The sequence below is a fragment of the Meles meles genome, chromosome 5 (genome assembly GCF_922984935.1).
Source record: "Meles meles chromosome 5, mMelMel3.1 paternal haplotype, whole genome shotgun sequence".
In the NCBI taxonomy this organism is placed as follows: Eukaryota; Metazoa; Chordata; class Mammalia; order Carnivora; family Mustelidae; genus Meles; species Meles meles.
The window spans coordinates 152,216,714-152,241,868 of NC_060070.1; the positions used below are offsets into that span (position 1 = coordinate 152,216,714).

Sequence of the window (25,155 nt, forward strand, 5' to 3'; positions counted from 1 at the left end):
AAGTAGGAAAAGATGACAGTTCTGAAAATAAAGATGGAGAATCTAAAGCCTGGCCCTGGAGACCTAATGTACAGCATGGGAACTATACTTAATAATAGTATATTGTATATTTGGAAATTGCTGAGAGGATAGATCCTAAATGTTCTCTTCACAAGAAGATAAAAGGTAACTATATGCAGCATAGATGTTAACCAGACTTAGTGTGGTGATGATTTCACAGTATATACAAGAACTGAATCACTACATTGTATGCCTAAAATGAACACAATGTTATGACAATTGTATCTCAAGGAACTTAAAGACTAGCAAAATATATTGTAACTAATACTATTAAATGGGATTGGTAAATGGAAGTTAAGTAGAGACAACAGTTTCACTCCCAATCAATCTGGCAGGAAGAGATTGATGACCTGTTGATGCAGAGCCTTCCTCTTTGGCTGCCTCTGGGGAACCAAACTCTGAATACTGCAACTGAGCTTAATGAGTTACATGGGGCAGGACACTCCTGGGATCACTAAAAATAAACACATACTCAGTCCCTAAAGCATGTACTTTGACTTTGGTGACTTACAAAAATATTCCTCAGATGTAATACTAGCCCTTGTATTCATGGGCAGATTCCGTTGACCTCATAGATTCCACTATATTTATCCTTCTTCTTATGCGCCCAAACACTGAAATGAGTGGGCAATCTTCATGGGTAAACCCTGGGGATGAGACAACTTATACTAATATGAGTTGTAAAGAGAACTGGTACCACCTTTAACGGAGCCTGAGGGAGGAGCAATTTTGACTTCCCTTGCCTTTGAGAGTCACCATTGCCAAGGATTATCCTGTCTAAGGTTGGCATACTTTAAATACATGAATCTGGATTTTTTCCAAGGATTCTTTTCTGTTTCAGCCCCGAACACTTGTTTGCAATTCCATGACCACACACCACTTGGCCATCACTCAGTGAGTGTATTAGCATTCATGCCGACCAGCTGTCATGAGCTTTCATCTGCAGACATTGTCATCAATGTATCAGTCTCTCAGGGTCATAGAAGTGTACTGATCCTTCAAAGACCATCCTGCTTCTTCCAAGAGGTAGTTGGATATCTGTAATCTTTGATATTCTTCCTTGGAAGAAGATGCCATATTCTTACCCTAACATTCAAATGATCCTAATAGCAGGGGTTGTTCTCTTTACTCCTGATTCCTTAGACCCCAAAAGGTGCTGGTGTTACATGCAGAACTGGTCTCTACAGGTGAGTTTGCTATTTCCTTAGAGTAAGTCCCAGAGAGAAGAGCAATCTGAAGTCCAGATTAACTGAACACCACTTCACTAGTGAAATGAAAGAATGTCAGTATTTTCTCTTCCAGCTCAAACCGAATGCTGGCTGTTAGGGGTCTTACAAGTGTGCAATCTGTGTTTGTGTTTCAGATCTGTAAAGTGTAACAAACAGGTATATGGGAGAAAAACCTTCCCTGGATATTCATGCCACACAGGAGGATCTGTTTTTGCTATTACTGAAGGCTTCTGCAATATGAGTAAGAGAATAAGAGAACTTGAAATAAGATAGAACTAATACCTACACCTTGGTCTTACCACTGTGTACAGGCACCTATTTATAATAAAGATTTGTTGTAATTTGACAGGCATAATTGCATTATCCTATTGCTATTGAATTGAATTTTGCCCCCCTCTGCCCCCCGCCAAAAAAGTGTGTTAAAATCCTAACCCCAGTTCAGGTTAACAGGACTTTTTGTGAAAACAGGGTCTTTACAAATGTGTTTGTTAGGATAAGGTTACACTCAGTTGGGTGCTCTAATCCAATATGACTGGTATTTCTTATAAGAGGAAGAGAAGATAATGGCAGGCAGGGGAGAACGTCATGTGCCTATGGAGGCAGTAGATGACCTCTTGCGGCTGCAAGTCAAGGAACCCCAAACTGCCGGCAAACAAACCTCCAGAAGTTACAAAGGCCCAAGGATGTATTCTCCTGACAGGCTTCAGAGGCTCTGCCAAGATCTTCATTCTGGACTTTATCTTCCCGAGCTACAAGACAATAAAACCCTGTTGTTTTAAGCCACCTAGCTTGTGGCACTCTGTTATGGAAGTCTCAGAAAATAATACCACAAATTGAAATTTATACTAAAGTTCCCATGTCCATTTAATTCTCCTTTTCTAGTTACAGTGAATTTTACATGTTTCTTATCAGAATATATGCTTTCTTGGTTCAGATCACGTTCTGTGCATCACTGAGAACAACAAAATCATTGAAAATCATGTTCTTGGCTGAGTTATGAGATATGTCGGTGCTCTCTGAGAAAGAACAGTCTATTTGGAAACCCTGTAAGAGATTCCACTGGGCACCATGACGGAATGGAGAAGCCCTTTTCTGTCCCTTAAGGCCACAAGGAGAGAGGGAAGAAGCAGAGGTAAGTCTCAACAACATGTGACAAAACAAATTCTGACTAATGCCCATTGTCTGATTCTGGATATTTTGGACCAGGGCCTCATAATGTGGAAGATCTAGAAACTAAGAACCATGCTGTTGCTAAAGAACATGCAAGGACTGAGATGGGTGCTTCTTTGAAATGTAAACCTACCAGGTTTCAGTAAAGAGCTAAATGCATTATGTCTTATATTTCTTAATAAAAGCTAGGAACATCATCTCATTTATTTGGAAGAAGAGAAGGCCAGGCAGGAGGGGTGGGGAAGCAGCCTTCAGAATGGCAAAGCTTTTAGCGGTAGATTTAGGCATACAACCCAAGTATTCTGATTCCCATTTGATGCATTCTGAAACGTATTATCCCAAACTAATTTTGTACTTTGGCAACACTGTAACAACAGCCATCAAAACAATCATTTGAAAGGACTTAAGAATAAAAGGAGAAGGGGACCAAGAATACAACAGCAAAGTCAGAATAGAGAGATGGCCAAATATACTCTTGCCTGCTCATAGATTTTGCTAAAAGAAAAGTGACATTTGCAAAAGATGGAGTCCTGCAAAGTTCCAGACAACACAGTTAAAAAAAAAAAATCCTGCAGTTTGAATAGTCAAGGCTATCTCTTATCCGCTGTTCAAGATTTCCTTTGCTTTGCTGTTTTCTCTGAATTTCTTTTACCCCTAGACTTTCAGTCGACTGTTAAAGGTTTTAATCTTCCATATTCTCATTTATTCAGCAAAGACTTTTTGTGACTCTGCTACATGCCAGGCTCTTTTCCAGGCTATGATGATTTTATGAGATATTACTCTTGTTTAGGTTGTCTTTACTATTAAACTTGCATCATGGGGTGTGGGGAAGGGAGGGAGGTTATTTCTAAGATCAAGCCCAATATTTTAATAGAAAACAAATGATTCCTGTAAGGTTGGCATTTATGGAAGTACAGAATGGGATGTTTAAAAAAATATTTTACTCCATTACATTTAAAAAGCTTTTTTGTTTATTTAGATGTATTTATTTATTTTAACAAGGGAGCCGGGGGAGGGGCAGGGAGGAGAGAGAGAATGCTGAAGGAGACTCCCCACTGAGGGTAGAGCCCATGGCAAGGGGCTCAATCCCAGACCCTGAGATCATGACCTGAGCCAAAATCAAGAGTTGGCCACTTAACTGACTGAGCCACCCAGGTGCCCTAAATTCAAAAATTTTTAAGGGAGTTGTAATGTAAGACAGAAAGAAAGACTAAACACTGGATTGGTGATTTCCAGAGATTTTGCTGAAATGGGTATCAGTAATGATTACTCAGGATCAGTCCTCCTGCAACATGAATTTTGGACATGATGCATTCTTCAGCCATTCCCAATAGCATTTCCCAATCAATAACCATGATTTCGGGCTCCATTCTCAGACATTTCATTAGATTTTACATTAAAATATGATGTTTCCTTCGAATAAAATTGGTGATGGGAAATTTTACTACCTACACAATTTCAGAGAACACGTTTTCTCTACACAAAACAGAAGTAAGGGAACCAGTGTGATATATTTCAATTCTTGACAAAAAACAAAGAGGGATGGGGGCACTGCAAATTTGCAGCTTATTCAGAATTACACTTAAATTTTGGAGAAAGTACAGTTAACTTCAGAATTCATGCCATCATGAAAAGACAGTGTCTCCAGTGGTTAAAAGCTCACATCTTAGAGTCTGCCTGAACCCTGGTGAGTCTCCCTGGGAAAATGACTGAATCTCTTTCACGCTCAGTTCCCTCATCTGTTCAACAGAGATCATGAACATGACAACCCCAGAGACTCCCTGGGAGAAAATGCACAGATCTTTTGGACAATGCCTGAAAGTGGAAGATGCCTCTGTCCCGTGGCCATTTATCACCCCCCCTTGTCACCAACAAGGAAGGCACTGTGCAAACCTCTGGAGCTCCCAACCAGCCTCTAGATGCCGGCTCTAGGAAAATGAAGGTGGACGGAACATGCAAGATAAAACAATGGAGTCCCCTTTCTTGCACAGGCAGAATACAAGGGAAAGAGTTAATGAGAGCACCTTCTCTGGATTTCTTCTCCTAGGTTTTTCCAACAGGCCTCAGCTGGAAACGCCTCTCTTTGTGGTCATCTTAATCGTCTACTTCTTGAGCTTTCTTGGCAATGGCACGATTATACTTCTGTCTCGGGTGGACACTCGCCTGCACACCCCCATGTATTTCTTCCTCTCCAACCTCTCTTTCATGGATCTTTGCTTGACCACCTGCACAGTTCCTCAGACGCTGGCCAACCTCAAGGGGCGGGACAAGACCATCACCTATGGTGGCTGCGTGACCCAGCTCTTTATCGCCCTGGGGCTCGGGGGCGTGGAGTGTGTGCTCCTGGCGGTCATGGCCTATGACCGCTACGCTGCCGTGTGCCGCCCCCTGCACTACCTGGCCATCGTGCACCCGCAGCTTTGCCTGCGGCTGGTGCTAACTGCTTGGCTCACAGGGTTCGGCAACTCGGTGCTACAGACGGCCCTGACCATGACACTTCCCCTGTGCGGGAGAAACCGGGTGGACCATTTCTTCTGTGAAGTTCCGGTGATGCTGAAGCTCGCCTGCGCAGACACCTCCATCAACGAGGCTGAGCTCTTCACGGTCAGTGTCTTCTTTCTCGTGGTGCCGCTGTCGCTCATCTTAGTGTCCTACGGCCGAATCACCCGGGCCGTCCTGAAGATAAAGTCGGCCCAGGGGAGGCGGAAGGCCTTCGGAACGTGTGGTTCCCACCTGCTGGTGGTGGTCATCTTCTTTGGCACACTCATCTCTATGTACCTCCAGCCGCCCTCCAGTTACTCACAGGATGTGAACAAAAGCATTGCGCTGTTCTACACTCTGGTGACTCCCCTGCTGAATCCCCTCATTTACACCCTGAGGAACAAGGAAGTCAAGGGGGCGCTAAGGAGGCTGCTGAGGGCAAATGCAGACGCAAGAGGGAGCTGATGCAGGACTTGGAGGCCTGAGCACTGGTGCACGGGGCGGGGGGCGGGGGGCTCTGGGTGACTCCAAGCCAGTTTTCACATAGTTCAGCAGGTCCTCATACAGCACCTCCTCTGTAGGAGGCAACGTTCTAGGGACTTCAGATCTAATCAACAATCAAAACGAACACCCCTGCTCCCATGAATATGGGTTTTAAGATGATGTAAAAATGAACTACGAAATATCATCTCTTAGAATACAATAATGAGAATACACAAATTATAAGTACAAACAACATGAATGATTCTCACAAACACATGTTGAGTGAAAGAAACCAGATACAAAATGGTTAACACTGCTCAAATTTAATTATATTCAATGTACTCTTTATTCATGTAAAACTCAAAACCAGGCACAAGGAAAGCACAGGTATTGGAAGTCAGAAGTGGATTCTCAGGGGAGTTGTAATTGGAAGGAGAAATGGGAGAGGTGAATTCTGGGTTCTGCTTGTATTCTAATTCTGGATCTGGATGCTACTTATAGAAGGTAAACGATGAGTGAAAATTCACCAAATGGACACTGATAACTACTTCCACTCTCTGTATGCCTGTTGTACATCAAATCATTTACTTTTGAAATGTTTAAAATAAGCTAGATATTAACAGTTACCACGACGCTAAACGCTCACATTAAAATTTGGGTTCTTTTCACACTTGATCTGCCTTTATATTTCAAATGATCTATGTGACTTCTTTGCAGGGTACTGAACAAGTAGAATCTAAACTGTTTTTGATATCCATGATATTTAGCCAATGAGAAAACACTTCACTTTGCTCTCCTTTGAAGACCTCAATCAAAGATCATTTGTACAGTGAGCTCTGGTCTTGTCATCCTTCCAGGTTGACTCACTGTTGTTTTTCTGGTCTCTATGTCATATATTTGCATTCTGATCTTTTTCTTTCCTCACTTCTGCCAACTTTGAGCTTTGTTTTTTTTTTAAACTAGTATTTACAGGAGTGAAGTTAGGTTAATTTTTTTTTTTAAGAAATTAACTGCATTCTTTTTTGTTATTAATTTGTTGGCTTCAAAATCAGTCAGCTATAGAAAATCTATATAGAATGTATTGCATTCTAGAGCCTGCCTAGGGCCCATCAGAAAATTCTCTCTTGTCTAAATTTTTTATAAACACTAGCTGATAATCTGCATTTCACACTAGTGAAAGGGTCTGAACTGGCTGACAATTGTCAGATTTTTTCCTAATGTAGGCTTTTATTGTGGTAAACTTTCCCATTAGATTGCTTTTGAAACATCCCATAAATTTTAGTTATAGTGTTTGTATTTTCATTTTTTCAAGATATTTCTTCCTTTCCCTTTGATGTCCTCTTTGATCCATTGTTTCTGGGGTAGGGGTATTTAATTTTTCCTATTTGGAAAATTTTCAGCTTTCCTTTTGTTATTGATCTTTAGTATCATACCACTGCAATCAAATAAAAATACTTGCATGAATTCAATCTTCTTAAATTTGCTCAGACTTGTTTTGTAAATTCTCTTGTGATCGCTCCTGGATGATGTTCCTGTATGCTTGACAAGAATGTGTATTCTCCTGCTGTTGGATGAAATGGTCCATATATCTGTTAAATTTTTTAGGCTAAAGTATGGTTCAAATCCAATATTTCCATGTAGATTTTCTGTTGGAATGATTTATCCATTGTTAATATTAGAATATTGAAGTTCCTATGATTATTATGTTGTCTATCTCTCCCTTCATATCTGTTGGCATTTGTTTGATATGTTTAGACGATCCAAGTTGGATCCCATATGTTTACCACTGTTATATCTTCTTGATGAATTGACTCTTTTGTATAATGAAATTTTTTTGTCTCTTGTTACCATTTTTGGTTTAAATTCTATTTTGTCTAATATAAATGTACCTACCCCTTCACTCTCAAATATTTACAAAAACAACTAGCACCAATTCTTCTCAAACTCTCCAAGAAAATGAAAAGTAAGGACACTTCCAAACTCATTTCACAAGATTAGCATTATCCTAACACCAAACACAGATAAATATAACAAAGAAAAAAAAAAGAATGAAACCTATCAACCTATATCCCTGGTGAATATTGATGCAAAATTTCTCAACAAAATATCAGCAAATCAAATTCAATAGCACATTAGAAGATTCATACATGATCAAGAAGGTTTTACAACAGGGACGCAGGATGAACCAACTACACAAATCAAAAAATGTAATATACCACATTAGTAAAATGAGAGATAAAAACCATATGATTATCTAAATAGAGGCAGAAAAACATTTAACAAAATAACAACATCTTTTTTGTGGTAAACATACTCAACAAAATAGATGTAGAAGGACTATACCTCAACCTAATAAATGCCGTATATGGCAAATCTGTGACTAACATACTCAATGGCAAAAGTGGAATGCTTTTCCTCTAAGATCAGGTACACAACAGGGAAGCCGCCCTTCACTACCCATAAGACACATTATTGGAAGTTGTAGCCTGAGCAATAAGGCAAGCAAAATAATAAAAGATGTCCAGTAAAAAAAAAAAAAAAAGAAGTAAAATCATTTTGCCTAGAAATTATATATATGATCTCATATATAGAAAATCCTAGACACCCCCAAAAAACCATTAGAACTTATCAACAAGTTTAGTGACGTTGCAAAACAGAAACTCAACATATAAATGAGTTGTCCTTCTATACACTAACAGCAAAATATATGAAAAGATTTCTTTAATCCCACTCACAATAGTATCAAAAAACAATAAAATATTTAGGCATAAATTAAACCCAGAGGCAAAAGACCTGTACACTTAAGACTATAAGAAGTTCGTGAAAGAAATTGACAAATTAAGATATCCTGTGTTCAAGAATTGAAAGAATACAGCTAAAATGTCTACAATACTCAAAACCATGATAGAGTCAATGCCATCCTTAAAAAAATTTGAGTGTCATTTCTGACAGATACAGAAAAAGCAGTCCTAAAATCTGTATGGAGCCACAAAAGTCCACAATTTTTGTGGGAGGACAAAAATTTTGTGGGTGGGGGGGAAATCCACTCTGACAAAGAACAAAGCTGGAGGCATCCCACTCCCTGATTCAAACTATATTATAAAGCTCTAGTAATCAAAACAGTATGGTACTGGCTGAAGAAACCAATACATACACCAAAGGAACAGAATGAACAGCCCAGAAATAAACCCACCAATGTCAGACAACTAATATTTGACAAAGGAGTCAAGAATATTCATGAAGAAACATAATCTCCTTAATAAGTGGTCCTGTGAAAACTGGATAAGTACATGCAGAGAAATGAATTTAGAGCTCTATATTACACCACATACAAAAATTAACCTGAAAAGGATTAAAATGTAAATAGAGACCTAAAATTGCAAAACTCCTAGAAGACAACATAGAGGCAAAGATTTATGACATTGGACAAGTTGACAGTTATCAAATAAGAGTGCTCTAGCATTATCCCACCTACAAACTGAGCCCACTCTTTGTGATCCCAATTTTTAATCCAGAGATGGAAAGAATGGCATACCTTTATTTTTCAGCTTATGTGTATCTATCTGACAGCAAAAGCAGTATCGTTTGTCCCTGGAGCTCTTGAGTGGTGGAAGTTTCTATCCGTAGCAGGTATTCCCACCACCTCCACATAAGTTTTTTTTTTTTTTTTTCAATGTCACCTATAAGAATAAACTGTTACCACATACAGTTGGGTACATTTGTACATATTTCAGAAAACATTGGAGATAAATCATTTGCAAGTCTATTCTCTAGGAAAAACTAAAGGAAACATATTTGCTTCTACTATGAATCTTCACAAAGGGTTAAGAGATTGACCTTTAAGAGATTGCATGTAGAATATGTGCTTTGTGCATGTTCATATCTGTGTGTAATAATATATTCATATATATGAATATATATATGTTACTCCAATCTGAATGCAAGCTGAACTGTAACATGGTATGGTGGCATATGAGCAGAAACATTCTTTGGGATATACAGAATGTTTCCTTCAAGAAGGGCAGAGAAACCTGAGAGAGGTTGATTTCATTCTAAATATGACACATTATCAGCCAACAAGCTCCATTTAAGTGCATTAAAACACAGTTCTCATTTCCATAGGTAAATTAATAAAGTTTTCCAAAAAGAATCTTTTAAACCTGCTTCAGAGCTTTGTAATGCTTTAAATGGGGACTTAAAAATATATGGAAAGCACTCTTTGTGACCTGTTGTCACAGAATCAGGTGGGAGAGGGGGGAGGTCCTGAGAAAGGTTTTGACAACTGATCATTGCATCCCATTGACCATTAGGATCCCCAATACTCCAATCATTAGAAATGTCCAGGATGTTGCACTGAGACTAAAGACACTGAACAACTTCATTCTCAAAGGAGGTTAAATCTATCCTCAGAAATGGTTATCTAATCAGAAGAACTTATACTTCATAAAGACTTCAGAGATTTCTTTCAGTTCAGGATGACATAAATCCACATAATAATATAATTCAATAAATTAAATTTTTAAATACAGATGGGGAAAGAATACTGAAAGCAATAATGGGGGGGTGGGGGGAGTCCATAACCTACAAGGTAATACATACAGTTCAGGTTTGCAGCAAATCTGTCCACAGAAACATGGTAGGCCAGAAACGAGTGGAAGGAAATCATCAATGTGCTGAATGGAAAAAAAATATGGCCAAAAATTCTTTATTTTATATTTATTCCATATTTATTCTGTCATTCAGAATAAAGGAGAGAGAAAGAGTTTCTCAGACAAACAAAAACTAAAGGAGTTGGTGACCACTAAAGCAGCCCTGCAAAAAATTTTAAGGGGGACTCATTGAGTGGAGAAACAAACAAACAAAAAAAGACCAAAAACAACAAAGCCTAGAAAGGACCAGAGAACATCACCAGAAACAACAACTCTACAGGTAACAGTGACACCAAATTCATATCTTTCAATAATTACTCTGAATGCATTAATGGACTAAATGCTCCAATCAAAAGACAAAGGGTATCAGAATGGATAAAAAAGCAAGATCCATGTATATGCAGCCTATAAGACACTTATCTTAGACCTAAAGCCACCTGTGGATTGAAAGTGAGGGGACAGAGAACCATCTATCATGCTAAGGAACATTAAAAGAAAGCTGGAGTAGTGATACTTAGACAAACCAGATTTTAAAACAAAGACTGTAATAAGAGATAAAGAAGGACATTATATCATAATTAAGGTGTTTATTCATCAGGAATATCTAACAATTATAAATATTTATCTTCCCGACTTGGGATCACGTAAATATATAAATCAATTAATAATAAACATAAAGAAGCTCACTGATAATACAATAATAGCAGGGGACTTTAACACACCACTTACAACAATGGACAGATTGTCTAAGCAGAAGATTGACAAGGAAACAAGGGCTTTGAATGACACATTGGACCAGATGGACTTAACAGAATATTTCATCCTAATGCAGCAGAATATACATGATTTTTTAGTTCACATGGAACATTTCCATTCTCCAGAACAGATATATAGTGGGTCACAAATCAGCCCTCAACAAGTACAAAAAGATTGGGATCATACCATGCATATTTTTAGAATACAACACTATGAAACTTGAAGTCAACAACAAGAAAAAAAAAATTGGAAAGACCACAAATACATGGAGGTTAAAGAAAATCCACTACAGAATGAATACATTACCAGGAAATTAAAGAAGAAATTAAAAAATACATGGAAGCAAATGAAAATGAAGACATGATGGTTCAAAACCTGTGGTATGCCTCAAAGGCAGTTTTAGGAGGGAAGTTTATGTCAATACAGGCCTTCCTCAAGAAACATGAAAAGTCTCTAAAAAAAAAAAAAAGGAAACATGAAAAGTCTCAAATATACAACCTAACCTCACACCGAAAGGAGCTGAAAAAAGAACAGCAAATAAAGCCTAAATCCAGCAGGGGAAGGTAAATAATAAAGATTGGAGCAGAAATAAAAGATGTAGAAACAAAAAGAAAACAGTAGAACAAATCGATGACACTAAGAGCTGGTTCTTTTTTAAAAATTTTTTAAAATTTAAATTCAATTAACATATAATGTATTATTAGTTTCAGAAGTAGAGCTCAGTGATTAATTAGTCTTATATAACACCCAGTGCTTTTTACATCCTGTGCCCTCCTTAATGTCCATCACCCAGTTACCCTCTACCCCGTTCCCTCCAGCAACCCTCAGTTAGTTTTGTATGATTAAGAGTCTCCTATGCTTGGAGCAGAGAGGAGTCAAGATGGCGGAGAAGTAGCAGGCTGAGATGATGTCAGGTTGCAGGAGATCAGCTAGATAGCTTATCAAACCATTGCAAACACCTACAAATCCAAGAGGAGATCGAAGAGAAGAAGAGCAGCAATTCTAGAAACAAAATCGACCACTTTTTGAAAGGTAGGACCTGCGGAGAAGTGAATCCAAAGCGAGGGGAAGATAGACCGTGGTGGGAGGGGCCGGCTCCCGCAAGTGGCAGAGCAACGGAGCACAAAATCAGAACATTTAACACAAAAGTCTGCTCCACTGAGGGACATCGCTCCAAAGGCTAAACCAGGGTGAAGACCACGGCGGGATAGTGTGGTCTCAGGTCCCGTGGGATCACATAAGGATTGGGGGTGTCTGAGTGTCACAGAGCTCACAGGTATTACAGCAGTAAAAGCCTCCGTTTTTGATTGCACCTCATTAATACCATTTTTTAAATTTCAACTTGGTTAGATTTTAGTTCTTTTATTTCTCCAGAAAGGGCTTTTTTTTCTCCAGACAGGGTTTCTCTAATATCCTCCATGCCTTTTTCAAGCCCTGCTAGAACCTTGAGAATTGTCATTCTGAACTCTAGATCTGACATATTACCGATGTCGGTATTGATTAGGTCCCTAGCCTTTGGTACTGCCTCTTGTTCTTTCTTCTCTGGTGAGTTCATTATTGGGCCTCCATGTGCAGGTAATAAACCTTCAAGGTTTTTCTCCTGTGAACTCTGCCTCATATTCATTTAATTCTAAAACAGCTAGAAGAACCCTGGGGGTAAGAAGGAAATGTCTCTCTCCCCAAAGCAAGTGTCCAGTCCCTAGACCATCTCAGGGACCCCATCCCCTGACCCCTCTGAGCAGCACTCGTTTCTGCACTGACACAGAGCTTACCTTCCCAGCAAACCGCGTTTCCATGCACAGTGTTTCCAGAGTCTGTACGGCCTGGTCTGAAATACACTACAATACCACAATGAGGAAAGAAGTTCTCACCTGTATTACAAAACAGGCATCTGAAAAGAAGCCACTTGCAAGGGAAAGGGCTCACAGGGACCTATAACCTGTTCCTCCCTCCTCAGTGAGCCTGGACAGAGCAGAACTTGGGCAAACAGTAACTGAAATGCACAGACTCTGAGTGACATGAGGGTCTGACAGGGGTGGCTGTGCTGTGATTTCGGACCTAGTAGTGATTCCAGCTTGATTCAGAGGGTCTGTTTGGAACCTACACTCTACACATTGCAGATACGCTACCAAATGACAGTCCTAAAGCCAGGACAGGGCTATGAAGGTAGGGACACATAATGTGTGAATCCCCCCAGGCCTTCTCTGTGCTGACTCGTACCACAGTAGATCTGCCTCACATTTGAGAAGAAAAATGCTTTCCGTTGCAGTGAAGGGGTCTGCCAAGCTGTGTCTGATGGCTCTGGGGCCTCCTCCATGTACTCCTGCTATTGTGCTTCCTTTGCTAATTGGTAATGAACCACCTGCTGTTAAAAATTGTATTTCGTGTGAGTCCGACTGACATTCTGGGTCTCTGCCGTCACTACCTGAGCTGATGGTGTGCGCCCTGTGTTCCTCAGAAAGCAGAAGAGCTGGAAGAACCCAGGACTTGCTCTAGAGCATCATGATCCTCCTGACCTCCAGGGGCTAAACACAGATGGAATAAATGATTTAGCCAAACCTTGGGTACAAGTGCACAGCCATGCCACAGTTACTGGTGAACATGCAGAAGGAAACGGTCCAAATAATACTGGTGGCAATTTACACAACCCTGGAGTCTGTTACAGACAAAACATGGAGAGTGTGGGGAACAGATTCCGAACATTAGAAAAATGTTATAAAACAATCCTGAACTTGTGTTTAGACTCTTAAATAGTTTCCTGTTTATTTTAGCATGGATCCCTGAGACCTTTATTACCTGTAATTATTCCCATGTAACATAAGTGTCCAAATGCCATTCAAATATTTGCAAATGACATTACAGACAAAGGACTGGCCAAGATCTATAAAGAGCTCCTCAAACTCAACATCCAAAAAACAGATAATCAAGTCAAGAAATGGGCAAAAGACATGAGCAGACACTTCTTCAAAGAAGACATACAGGGGCACCTGAGTGGCTCAGTGGGCTCCTCAAACTCAACATCCAAAAAATAGATAATCAAGTCAAGAAATGGGCAAAAGACATGAGCAGACACTTCTTCAAAGAAGACATACAGGGGCACCTGAGTGGCTCAGTGGGTTAAGCCTCTGCCTTTGGCTCAGGTCAATATCTCAGGATCCTGGGATTGAGCCCCATTTCAGGCTCTCTGCTTAGCAGGGGGCCTGCTTCTCCCTCTCTCTGCCTGCTTCTCTGCCTACTTGTTTATTCTCTCTCTGTCAAATAAATAAATAAAATATTAAAAAACAAAAACAAAAACAAAGAATGCTACTGCCCCTCAGAACAATTTGTTGCTTAAACTAAAGCCCCTGGAGGATTTTACTAGTTGCCAAGCACATTTAGATATGGCCTTAAGAAAAACATGTATTGGCAACAGGTCTTTTGGGAGAAGGACGATATACGACCGTGAAGCTGGGCAGCTGGGGATGCCTGGCTCGCTCAGGGCAGAACGCCACCCCTTCACAGAAGCTGGGCAGCTGGGGATCTCTGGCCCGCCCAGGGCAGAACACCGCCTGCTTCAGGGAAGCCGAGCACCCAAGAACGCTGGGTCGCTCAGGGTGGAACGAAATACCGCCTGCTTCCCTTTTCTGTTATCGCTCCTTTCTCTTCCCAGAAGCTCCCATTGTCTTTTAGATAAGTCCTCTGAATGTGCTTGGTTAACTATAAACTTTATCCTCCTCCTTGCTTGTTGTCCACAAGACATGTGACTAGCGTTTGACTTTCATCGATTCTTCTGTTGGCTATTGTTTCAACCTAGTAAAAGTGAGACTGTGGAGTTGTTCGTGGTTGCAGTCTTTTCGACTCTTGCCCCCTGCTCCCAATCTCTTGAAGCTGACTTGTTTGGGCCTAATTCTTCTCCTGTCGTCGCGGACTGGAAGCGGCTATAGAAGACGTACAGGCACATGAAAAAGTGTTCATCATCATTAGCCATCATGGAAATTCAAATGAAAACCACATTGAGATACCACCTTACAACAGTTAGAATGGCAAAAGTCAACAAGGCAAGAAACAACAAATGTTGGAGAAGTTGTGGAGAAAGGGGAACCCTCTCACACTGTTGGTAGGAATGCAAGTTGGTGCAGCCACTATGAAAAACAGTGTGTAGTTTCCTCAAAAAAATTAAAAATAGAGCTACATTATGACTAGCAATTGCACTACTGAGTATTTACCCCAAAGATACAGATGTAGTGAAAAGAAGGGCCATATGCACCCTAATGTTCATAGCAGCAATGTCCATAATCACCAAAATGTGGAAAGGGCCAAGATGTCATTCAACAGATGAATGGTTAAAGAGGATGTGGTCCATATACACAATGGAATACTACTCAGCTATCAGAAAGGATGAATACCCAACTTTTATATCAGCATGGATGGGACTGGAGGGGATTATGCTGAGTGAAATAAGTCAAGCAGAGAAAGTCAATTATATGGTTTTGCTTACTTGTGGAACATAAGGAATAGCATGGAGGACATTAGGAGAAGGAAAGGAAAGGTGAGGGGGGGAATTGGAGTGGGAGATGAACCATGAGAAATTATGGACTCTGGGTAACAAATGGAGGGTTTTAGAAGGGAGGGAGTTTGGGGGTGGGTGAGCCTGGTGATGGGTATTAAGGAGGCCATGCACTCAAACAATGAATCATGGAACACAACATCAAAAACTAATGATGTATTGTATGGTGACTAACATAACACACACACACACACACACACACACACACACACACACACAGAGAGAGAGAGAGAGAGAGAGAGAGAGAGAGAGAAAAACAAAAAACCAAATATTCACTTAAAGGAGATGAATCTGTTTCACCCCAGGGTTCTGTGTGTCCTTAAGAACAGAAAAGTAGTTGCTCACCCAGAACAATAGGCTGTGTGGTTTCATGAGATCTTGAGGGGATTTGCACCAAAGACAGTCCATTTGGTGGACTTTACAGTGACCATTTGGATATATATGTCAGGATGTGGTTGAAACATAACGGAAAGCAGGATATTTGTCACCACTGGGGATAAACAGTATTACAAAATTGTTTTCCTGCTGCTATACATGAAGCATCACTATGGTGTCAAGATATATCCCAGGTGTTGATTTCAAGTGGGAATAGCGTGATGCTCTTAGTCATACAGAAAGAAACTGACAACGTGCATAATCTCCCTGGCTGTCATTTCCAGCCTCCACATGCTGTCTCTGCAGCAAGATCACTTGGAAAGAGCATGGCCAGCTCAGGGGTTGAAGGCCCTAGGGATGCTAGTTAGCTGTCAGGATAGGGAATAGTAGAGTTGTTATGTGTATGTGTCCACTCCAAGACACAAACACATCTACCTGCACTGGGCTACAGTGTAGCATGTTGGAAAAACCTGCCCAAAATCAGAAACATTTCTATGATGATGGCATTGTCAAAGCTCCAACCTCTATGGGAAAATAGACTGTTTATGACAATATATACATGCAAAAACCCAGATCCATATCCCAAAACACATTGCGTGCAAACTAAGCTTGAGGTAAGATCTATGGGCTAGAATGTCAGATTCAATTGTTCTGGATGTTTATATTCATTACTCCTAATTCAGAATTGTATGACAGTTCATGCTGAGATGGCAATTTTGAAGCTTAGATACAGGGAGATATTTAATAAGTAATATACATCTTATTTTTTCTCTTAAATTTTCTCCTGGTGAATCTGGTAAGCTCTACAGAAAATGGGATTTCTTATGAAATAAGGTCATTTCCCATTTTTAAAATATGTCCCTGTATTCAAATTATATGGCTTCTTTGGCAGATGTGAGAAACTGAAGCCAGATTAGTTGATGCCTCATCAAAGAATTTATAAAATAATATGAAGAAAGTATCTATGTGGATTTTACCCTTGGAATTTTTGCTGCATTACTATAGTTAAAATGGATAGAATATAAAATAGGACTTAAGTTGTGTACTGTTAAGTTATGATAATACCCTCAAAAGTCACTTTTAATGAACAGGATGGCTCACAAGCCACATAACCAACTTGTGTACCTACGTGGATGCTTCTTATTACACATAAGCACTGTCCAGAGTATTACCAGCTGATGCTCCCATTGTCACTGACATGTATGCATCACATCCTCCCTCTTTTGTGACAAAGTCTACATAAAACCACTGTCACACTGGAGACATACACTAGGCCCTGATATCCAAGTGAATTTATCAGGATTGATGTTAGAAGGGTTTTCTTTGAGCTAAAAGTTTGTTTCATGGTTGCCCACCTCCTTCTGTGAAAACGCTGTGATACAGTCAGCCTATGGGCCTCCCAATAGGAGTCATGATCACAAAATATAAGAGTAAGTGAAACGCCCCACCAACAGTTGCCAGAAAATGCTAAAAGGTTAATATTTCCTGTAGTGTTTTATTGGTTCCTATTTTCCCCATGCCTATATAGTATGTCTTTCAATGTCCTCTTGCAAGTAGAAATGGAATAGTTTTCCCAAATGATTGGGAAGGGCTGTTAAAAAAACCTGCCATCAGGGAGATTCAAATTAAAACCACATTGAGATACCACCTTACATCAGTTAGAATGGCCAAAATTAGCAAGACAGGAAACAATGTGTGTTGGAGAGGATGTGGAGAAAGGGGAACCCTCTTACACTACTTGTGGGAATGCAAGTTGGTGCAGCCACTCTGGAGAACAGTGTGGAGATTCCTTAAGAAATTAAAAATAGAGCTTCCCTATGACCCTGCAATTGCACTACTGGGCATTTACCCCAAAGATACAGATGTAGTGAAAAGAAGGGCCATTTGTACCCCAATGTTCATAGCAGCAATGGCCATAGTCGCCAAACGGTGGAAAGAATAAAGATGCCCTTCAACGGATGAATGGATAAGGAAGATATGGTCCATATACACAATGGAGTATCATGCCTCCATCAGAAAGGACGAATACCCAACTTTTGTATCAACATGGACTGGACTGAAGGAGATTATACTGAGTGAAATAAGTCAAGCAGACAGAGTCAATTATCATATGGTTTCACTTATTTGTGGAGCATAACAAATAACACGGAGGACATGGGGAGATGGAGAGGAGAAGGGAGTTGAGGGAAATTGGAAGGGGAGATGAACCATGAGAGACTATGGACTCTGAAAAACAACTTGAGGGTTTTGAAGGGGTGGGGGGTGGGAGGTTGGGGCGCCTGGTAGTGGGTATTAGTGAGGGCACGTATTGAATAGAGCACTGGGTGTGGTGCATAAACAATGAATTCTGTTACGCTGAAAATAAATAAAATAAATAAATAAATAAAATATTTTTTTAAAAAAACCTGCAGAGTTTTTAAAAATAATAGTATGATGTTGATGCTCTAGGACACTGGGTCATATCTCTGGCGGCTGCATGAACCCATGGGCTTAGATTTGGAGCACTCACTTGCACTAAATCATCAGGTAAGGAAATTCCCACAGAACAGTTGTCAGAAGAAATTTTGGATGACAGAGGGAGGGGACAATCATCTTAAAAGTTCTAGCATTCAAAGTCCTCCATCAAAGGGTCTTCCCTGCCCAGACATCTGGAGTCCTGGCCCCTGCAAAACACCTTCTTCATTGCTCCTGTTACATCCTTGTTCCTCAGTGTATATATGACGGGGTTGACCATGGGGGTGACGATGGTGTAGATCAGAGAAACAAACTTGCCCTGATCCTGGGAGTAGTTGTTGCTGGGCTGGAGGTAAGCATAGATGGCTGTGCCATAGAACAGGCAGACCACTGTGATGTGGGACCCACATGTGCCAAATGCTTTCCTCTGCCCTGCAGATGACTTTATTCTTAAGACCGCCCTGACAATCCAACCATAGGAGACTGTGATTAATGTCACAGGTATGAGAAGAATGAACACACCGACAAAGAAGAGCACAGACTCATTCACAGCGGTGTCAACACAGGCAAGCTTGAGCAGTGCGGGGATCTCACAAAGGAAGTGGTCTAATTTATTTCTCCCACAAAGTGGTAAAAGGAAGATGAGCACTGTCTGCAATAAGGAGTTGGCAAAACCAATAAACCATGATGCAGAAGCCATGAGGGCACAGAGATGGGGGTGCATGATCACGGTGTACTGCAGGGGCTTGCAGATGGCTGCATAGCGGTCAAACGCCATGACGCCTAACAGAATGCATTCCGTGCATCCCAGCCCTAGAGAGATGAAGAGCTGAGCTACACAGCCACCAAAGGAAATAGACTTGTCTGCTGTCCTGAGATGAACCAAGAGCTGCGGGACAGTGCTGGTCGTGTAACACAGGTCCAGGAAGCTTAGGTTGGAGAGGAAAAAGTACATGGGAGTCTGAAGATGTGGGTTGAGGTGGGACAAGGCAATGATGGTGGTGTTTCCCAGCAGAGTGAACAGATAGAAGATCAGGAGGACCACAAAGAGGACTAGCTCCAGTTGAGGCCGGTCAGAGAAACCCAACAGGTAAAACCCAGTGAAAGAACTGCCATTTTTCTGTTCCATCCTCTGTTAGCACATGTTTTCTGTCAGGATGAAGCATTTAGCAATTTTTAAAGCAAATCTTCAAAAAAATAAACAGTTGGTGGAGGGTGGCATATGGATCTATCATGTTATAAGACAGGGTCATGGGATTTTATCAACAATTATTTGTATAACTGAGGTACTCATTTATATTGACGTAGTTTTTACCAATATAGTGGCCAACACTTTGCTCTTCCTTCTGCAGATATCTATTTCTCACATTATTAAGCAGTTTTAAAATTCCTGAAAGAGTTAGGAATATTCCTATCAATATTCTAATCAGAATAAACATTTTCAAGAGTTATCCAATTGTGTAATCTCTGAACAAAGTATATGCTTTACATCACTCCTTATGATACACAATTACATAGGTAATAGCAAAGAGATGAAGACAGATACATTCTCAAAGCAAAGACAGGTCAAAGGAATCCTTAAATTAGTGCAAGGAAAGGCATAAAGAAAGGGATATTTTGGTATTATACAAAATCTTTGACATCTGTCGACATTAGGCTAATTATCCCCTTTCTGGAAGCTCTCTTAAAAGGTAAGTGATACTGGACCCAACACATGGCCAGCTCTAAGGCGAGACTGATGACCATTTTCATCCAGCCACTTAGTATTGAAGAAGCATAGTTCTGTACCAACCAAAGAGGCATCCAAAAAATGAGTATTCTAGCTCTATCCTATTCAAATGGTTAGGCATACACTACATTTTTAATTCTTTCAAGACTTTAAAAATCTGAATTGGATTTGATTTTAGACCCACTGATGTGTGAAAGGAATTGGTACAAAACCGGTATAAACTAAGTGTCCATAAAATCCACATAGAGAACGTCGCATTTCACACTATTTTATACTTCCTTTGATTTCCTATACAGATGTATTCAGTGATATCCACATCAGAAAGTCTATACACAAAAAATTTCTTTTTTTTTTAAATTTATTTATTTATTTTTATTTTTTTATTTACAGCATAACAGTGTTCATTGTTTTGGCATCACACCCAGTGCTCCATGCAGTACGTGCCCTCCCTATTACCCACCACCTGGTTCCTCAACCTCCCACCCCCCCCCCCCCCCCGCCGCCCCTTCATAACCCTCTGGTTGTTTTTCAGAGTCCATAGTCTCTCATGGTTCATCTCCCCTTCCAGTTTCCCTCAACTCCCTCTCCTCTCCATCTCCCCATGTCCTCCATGTTCTTTGTTATGCTCCACAAATAAGTGAGACCATATGATACTTGACTCTCTCTGCTTGACTTATTTTGCTCAGCATAATTTCTTCCAGTCCTGTCCATGTTGCTACAAAAGTTGGGTATTCGTCCTTTCTGATGGAGGCATAATACTCCATTGTGTATATGGACCACATCTTCCTTATCCATTCATCCGTTGAAGGGCATCTTGGTTCTTTCCACAGTTTGGCGACCGTAGCCATTGCTGCAATAAACATTGGGGTACAAATGGCCCTTCTTTTCACTACATTTGTATCTTTGGGGTAAATACCCAGCAGTGCAATTGCAGGGTCATAGGGAAGCTCTATTTTTAATTTCTTCAGGAATCTCCACACTGTTCTCCAAAGTGGCTGCACTAACTTGCATTCCCACCAACAGTGGAAGAGGGTTCCCCTTTCTCCACATCCTCTCCAACACCCGTTGTTTCCTGTCTTGCTAATTTTGGCCATTCTAACTGGTGTCAGGTGGTATCTCAATGTGGTTTTAATTTGAATCTCCCTGATGGCTAGTGATGATGAACATTTTTTCATGTGTCTGATAACCATTTGTATGTCTTCGTTGGAGAAGTGTCTGTTCATATCTTCTGCCCATTTTTTGATATGATTATCTGTTTTGTGTGTGTTGAGTTTGAGAAGTTCTTTATAGATCCTGGATATCAACCTTTTGTCTGTACTGTCATTTGCAAATATCTTCTCCCATTCCGCGGGTTGCCTCTTTGTTTTGTTGACTGTTTCCTTTGCTGTGCAGAAGCTTTTGATCTTGATGAAGTCCCAAAAGTTCATTTTTGCTTTTGTTTCCTTGGTCTTTGGAGACATATCTTGAAAGACGTTGCTGTGGCTGATATCGAAGAGGTTACTGCCTATGTTCTCCTCTAGGATTCTGATAGATTCCTGTCTCACGTTGAGGTCTTTTATCCATTTCGAGTTTATCTTTGTATACACAAAAAATTTCTTAATAGAATTCATATATAAAAGAATTTGAGACTGTCTAAATGTGTACAACGGGGTATTTCTCCTGACTCACATCTGCTAAGAGCAAAAAAATAAACCATGGTTTAGCCTCCCTGCATACATGCACATACAGTTATCTGAAATAAATTGCTGGCATTTTAAAATGTGCCTAAGAGGGGCACCTGGGTGGCTCACTTTGTTCAGCGTCTGCCTGCAACTCGGGCCATGATCTCAGGGTCCTGGGATCAGGCCCCATGTTGGGCTCCCTACTCAGTGGGGAGTCTGCTTCTTTCTCTCCCTCTGCACCCTCCTCCCTGCTCATGTACTCTCTCTCTCTCAAAAATATAAATAAGATCTTTAAAAAAATAAAAATAAAAAATACATGTGCCTAAGAAAGGAAGCACTCCCCAAAGTGAAAGAAGGCAGAAACAAAACGCTAACTCAACCAAGAGAAAAACCAATGCCATCATGTATCATTAGAATATAATATATTTTAACATTATCATATGAATTAGGAATAAGATGGTTAGAAAAGATAAAACCATGGTAAAATAAACTTCTGCAAATGATTTGCTGCTTTATAAGATTATATAAGTATGTATTATTACCACCTCACAAAAGTCAGAATAGCTAAAATTAACAAGTCAGGAAATAATACATGTTGGTGAGGATGCAGAGAAAGGGGAACTCTCTTACATGGTTGGTGAGAATGAAAGCTAGTATATCCATTTTGGAGAACAGTATGGAGGTTCCTCAAGAAGTTAAAAAGAGAGCTACCCTATGACCCAGCAATCACACTACTGGGTATTTACCCAAAGATAAATATGCAGTGATCTGAAGGGGCACGTGCACCCAAATGTTTATAGCAGCAATGTCCACAATAGCCAAACTATGGAAAGAGCCAGATGTCCATCAACAGATGCATGGATAAAAAAGAGATATTTTATATATATATACACATTATATATTATATATATTATATTATATTATATTTTTATACACACTTATATTTTATATATTTTACATACATATATTATATATTATATTTTTATATGATATATAATATATATTTTATATACTATATATTTATATATATTTTATATAATTATATACATATGATATATATAATGGAATATTATTCAGCCATCAAAAAATGAAATCTTGCCATTTGCAATGATGTGGATGGAACTAGAGGATGTTACGCTAAGCAAAGTAAGTCAGTCAGAGAAAGACAATTCGTATGATTTCACTCGTGTGGAATTTAAGAAACAAAATGGAGCATCATAGGGGAGGAGAGGAAAAAAATAAAACAAGATGAACCACAGAGGGAGACAAACCATAGTAGACTCTTAATCATAGGAAACAAACTGGGAGTTGCTGGACATTAAAGACGGCATGTGATGTAATGAGCACTGGGTATTATATAAGACTCATGTCTCACTGAACTCTATGTCTGAAACCAATAATATAGTATATGTTAATTAATTGAATTTAAATTAAAATTTTTTTAAAGATTATATATAGGAATGCTGAATGACTACCTATCTCACCAGTATGAAAATGAATATGATTTTTTAAAATTTATTTATTTTTTGCAGCGTAACAGTATTCATTGTTTTTGCACAACACGCAGTGCTCCATGCAATACGTGCCCTCCCTATTACCCACCACCTGGTTCCCCCAAACTCCCACCCCCGCCCCTTCAAAACCCTCAGGTTGTTTTTCAGAGTCCATAGTCTCTTATGGTTCGCCTCCCCTTCCAATTTTTTTTTATAAACATATAGTGTATTTTTATCAAAAATGAATATGATTTTAAGTTGAAAAATAAAATTTCAAGCAAAACAGACACCCACCAAAAGAAGAAAAGGAATGTGACTGTCTCTGAATGTTACAGTTGCTTCCAGCGCCTTGCTGGAGAGTGCACTGGGAGGGAACTAGAATACTCATGTCATAGTACACCATCTTACCTTTATTTTTTTTCTCATTATATCTATGAAAATTATTATTCTTTAATGATAATGGATATAGGAAATATCAGGCTGTGCATTGTATTCTACCAACAATTCTCAAGAACATGTTCTGCTGATCTGGGTCACTTTGTCCCCTTCATCCTCCCATCCTGGGCACCCACCCATCTGAAAGCTGTGTGCACGCAATCTTCCAAGAGAAAGGATATGTTTCGACTAAGATTAATGAGATTTTTCATTTAATCTCCTTCTGAGAAGTTTGTAATTAGACTAAGAACATCTATATTAGGTAAGCATCAAATAACTGAATACAGGATATGTCAAAATAACTGATTCCTCTTAGACAAACCATGAAATTATACTGACTAGAAATAGGAATAATTAAGGAATAATAACAATTCTTAATAGAATAAGGAAACATCCATCCTATGTACAGGAGCAAAGATTGCTGTGCCTAGTAATTATCATGATATGATGTGTTAGAGTAAATCCAGTTACAAATCCACATATAAGTCACACATAACTTATTACTTTGCATACAGAAAAATTAATACTTGAAAAAAGCACAGGTTATATACATATATATATAGAGAAAAAAATGTTATTAGGTAAAATAAAAAATAAATATATTCCACAAGAAATATGGATTTCTATGTAATAATTACCCTAAAAATATATTGGGAAATGACATCTCATAAAAATACAATTTTACAACAATAATTAAGAGAACAGATATAAATTAAAGAGGTTAAATATTTAGTACCGGCACATGGGAGCTGATAGAGCCATTACCGTAAGTGTTCAATGCTGACATCTAAGTCTCTTAATTTTAGTGAATAACACAAGTTCCCACAAAACAATATACTCAGTATGTAAACTACACATTTTAAAGACCAAAGATCTCAAGATAATGTCTGTATTGAACATATTTCAAATATATAACAGTTACCGACATCACTGCCATACAAACCCTGCCCTATCCACTTCCTGAATGAATCCTGAAATATGGTTGGCAGTGCTAGGAATTAAAAACTACTACTTTAATAAATCTTCTGTCCCCTAGGTCTGAACTGACCCCAATATACTAGAACAGGCCCCCAAGGGCAATGCGGGATGAGCTAGTGAGGGGGAACTCAGCTATCACAACACTGGAAATGACAGGTTGCATGAACATGGACAGTGGTTTCCACCAGGTTCCATGGGAGAAGGGGATCAAGTAGGATTTCCACTGCACGTGGTTTGCTTAGGGAATGCTCTCGGGATAAAGTGGATGAGAGAAGCAAAACAGAGCAGAGAATGCTGCTAAGCCAGGATGTGGTCTCAGGTGGAAGATGGCATGAGCCTGATCCCATAAGAAGCTGGACACCACTCTCCCATACAAGTATGCGTCTGTGCTGGTGGAAATACTCGCTGTTTAATGCAATAGCCGCTATCCACATGTCACTACCTGAGCATTTAAAATAGCCTAGCTGAGAAACTGAATTTTGTACTTTATTCATTTTAATTAATTTAAATTTAAATGACTTTATGTGGCTACTTACTTCAGTATTGGGCAGCACAGCTCTGGAGCATGAATTGCATCAGACTTAGTCCTGCCTTGACTTTGGCAGCCTTTTGTCTCTCCCATGAGTCTGTCCTTGGCTGTGAGCTGCCCCAAATGT

General features: G+C 39.6%; 1 protein-coding gene and 1 pseudogene across 1 annotated transcript; one reads left to right on the forward strand and one right to left on the reverse strand.

Annotated features, from left to right (window-relative positions):
* The first annotated feature begins 4,427 nt into the window (after positions 1-4,427).
* On the forward strand, positions 4,428-5,405 carry LOC123942037 (putative olfactory receptor 2B8). The gene has a single exon (XM_046005956.1). It carries the CDS (start codon positions 4,428-4,430, stop codon positions 5,403-5,405), a length of 978 nt encoding a protein of 325 aa, XP_045861912.1.
* Positions 5,406-18,351: 12,946 nt separating this feature from the next.
* On the reverse strand, positions 18,352-19,347 carry LOC123942263 (annotated as a pseudogene).
* Between the last annotated feature and the right edge of the window lie 5,808 nt (positions 19,348-25,155).

Coding starts and splice junctions, on each gene's coding strand:
- LOC123942037 (XM_046005956.1), top strand. CDS start 4,428: ATGGAGTCCCCTTTCTTGCACAGGCAGAATACAAGGGAAAGAGTTAAT.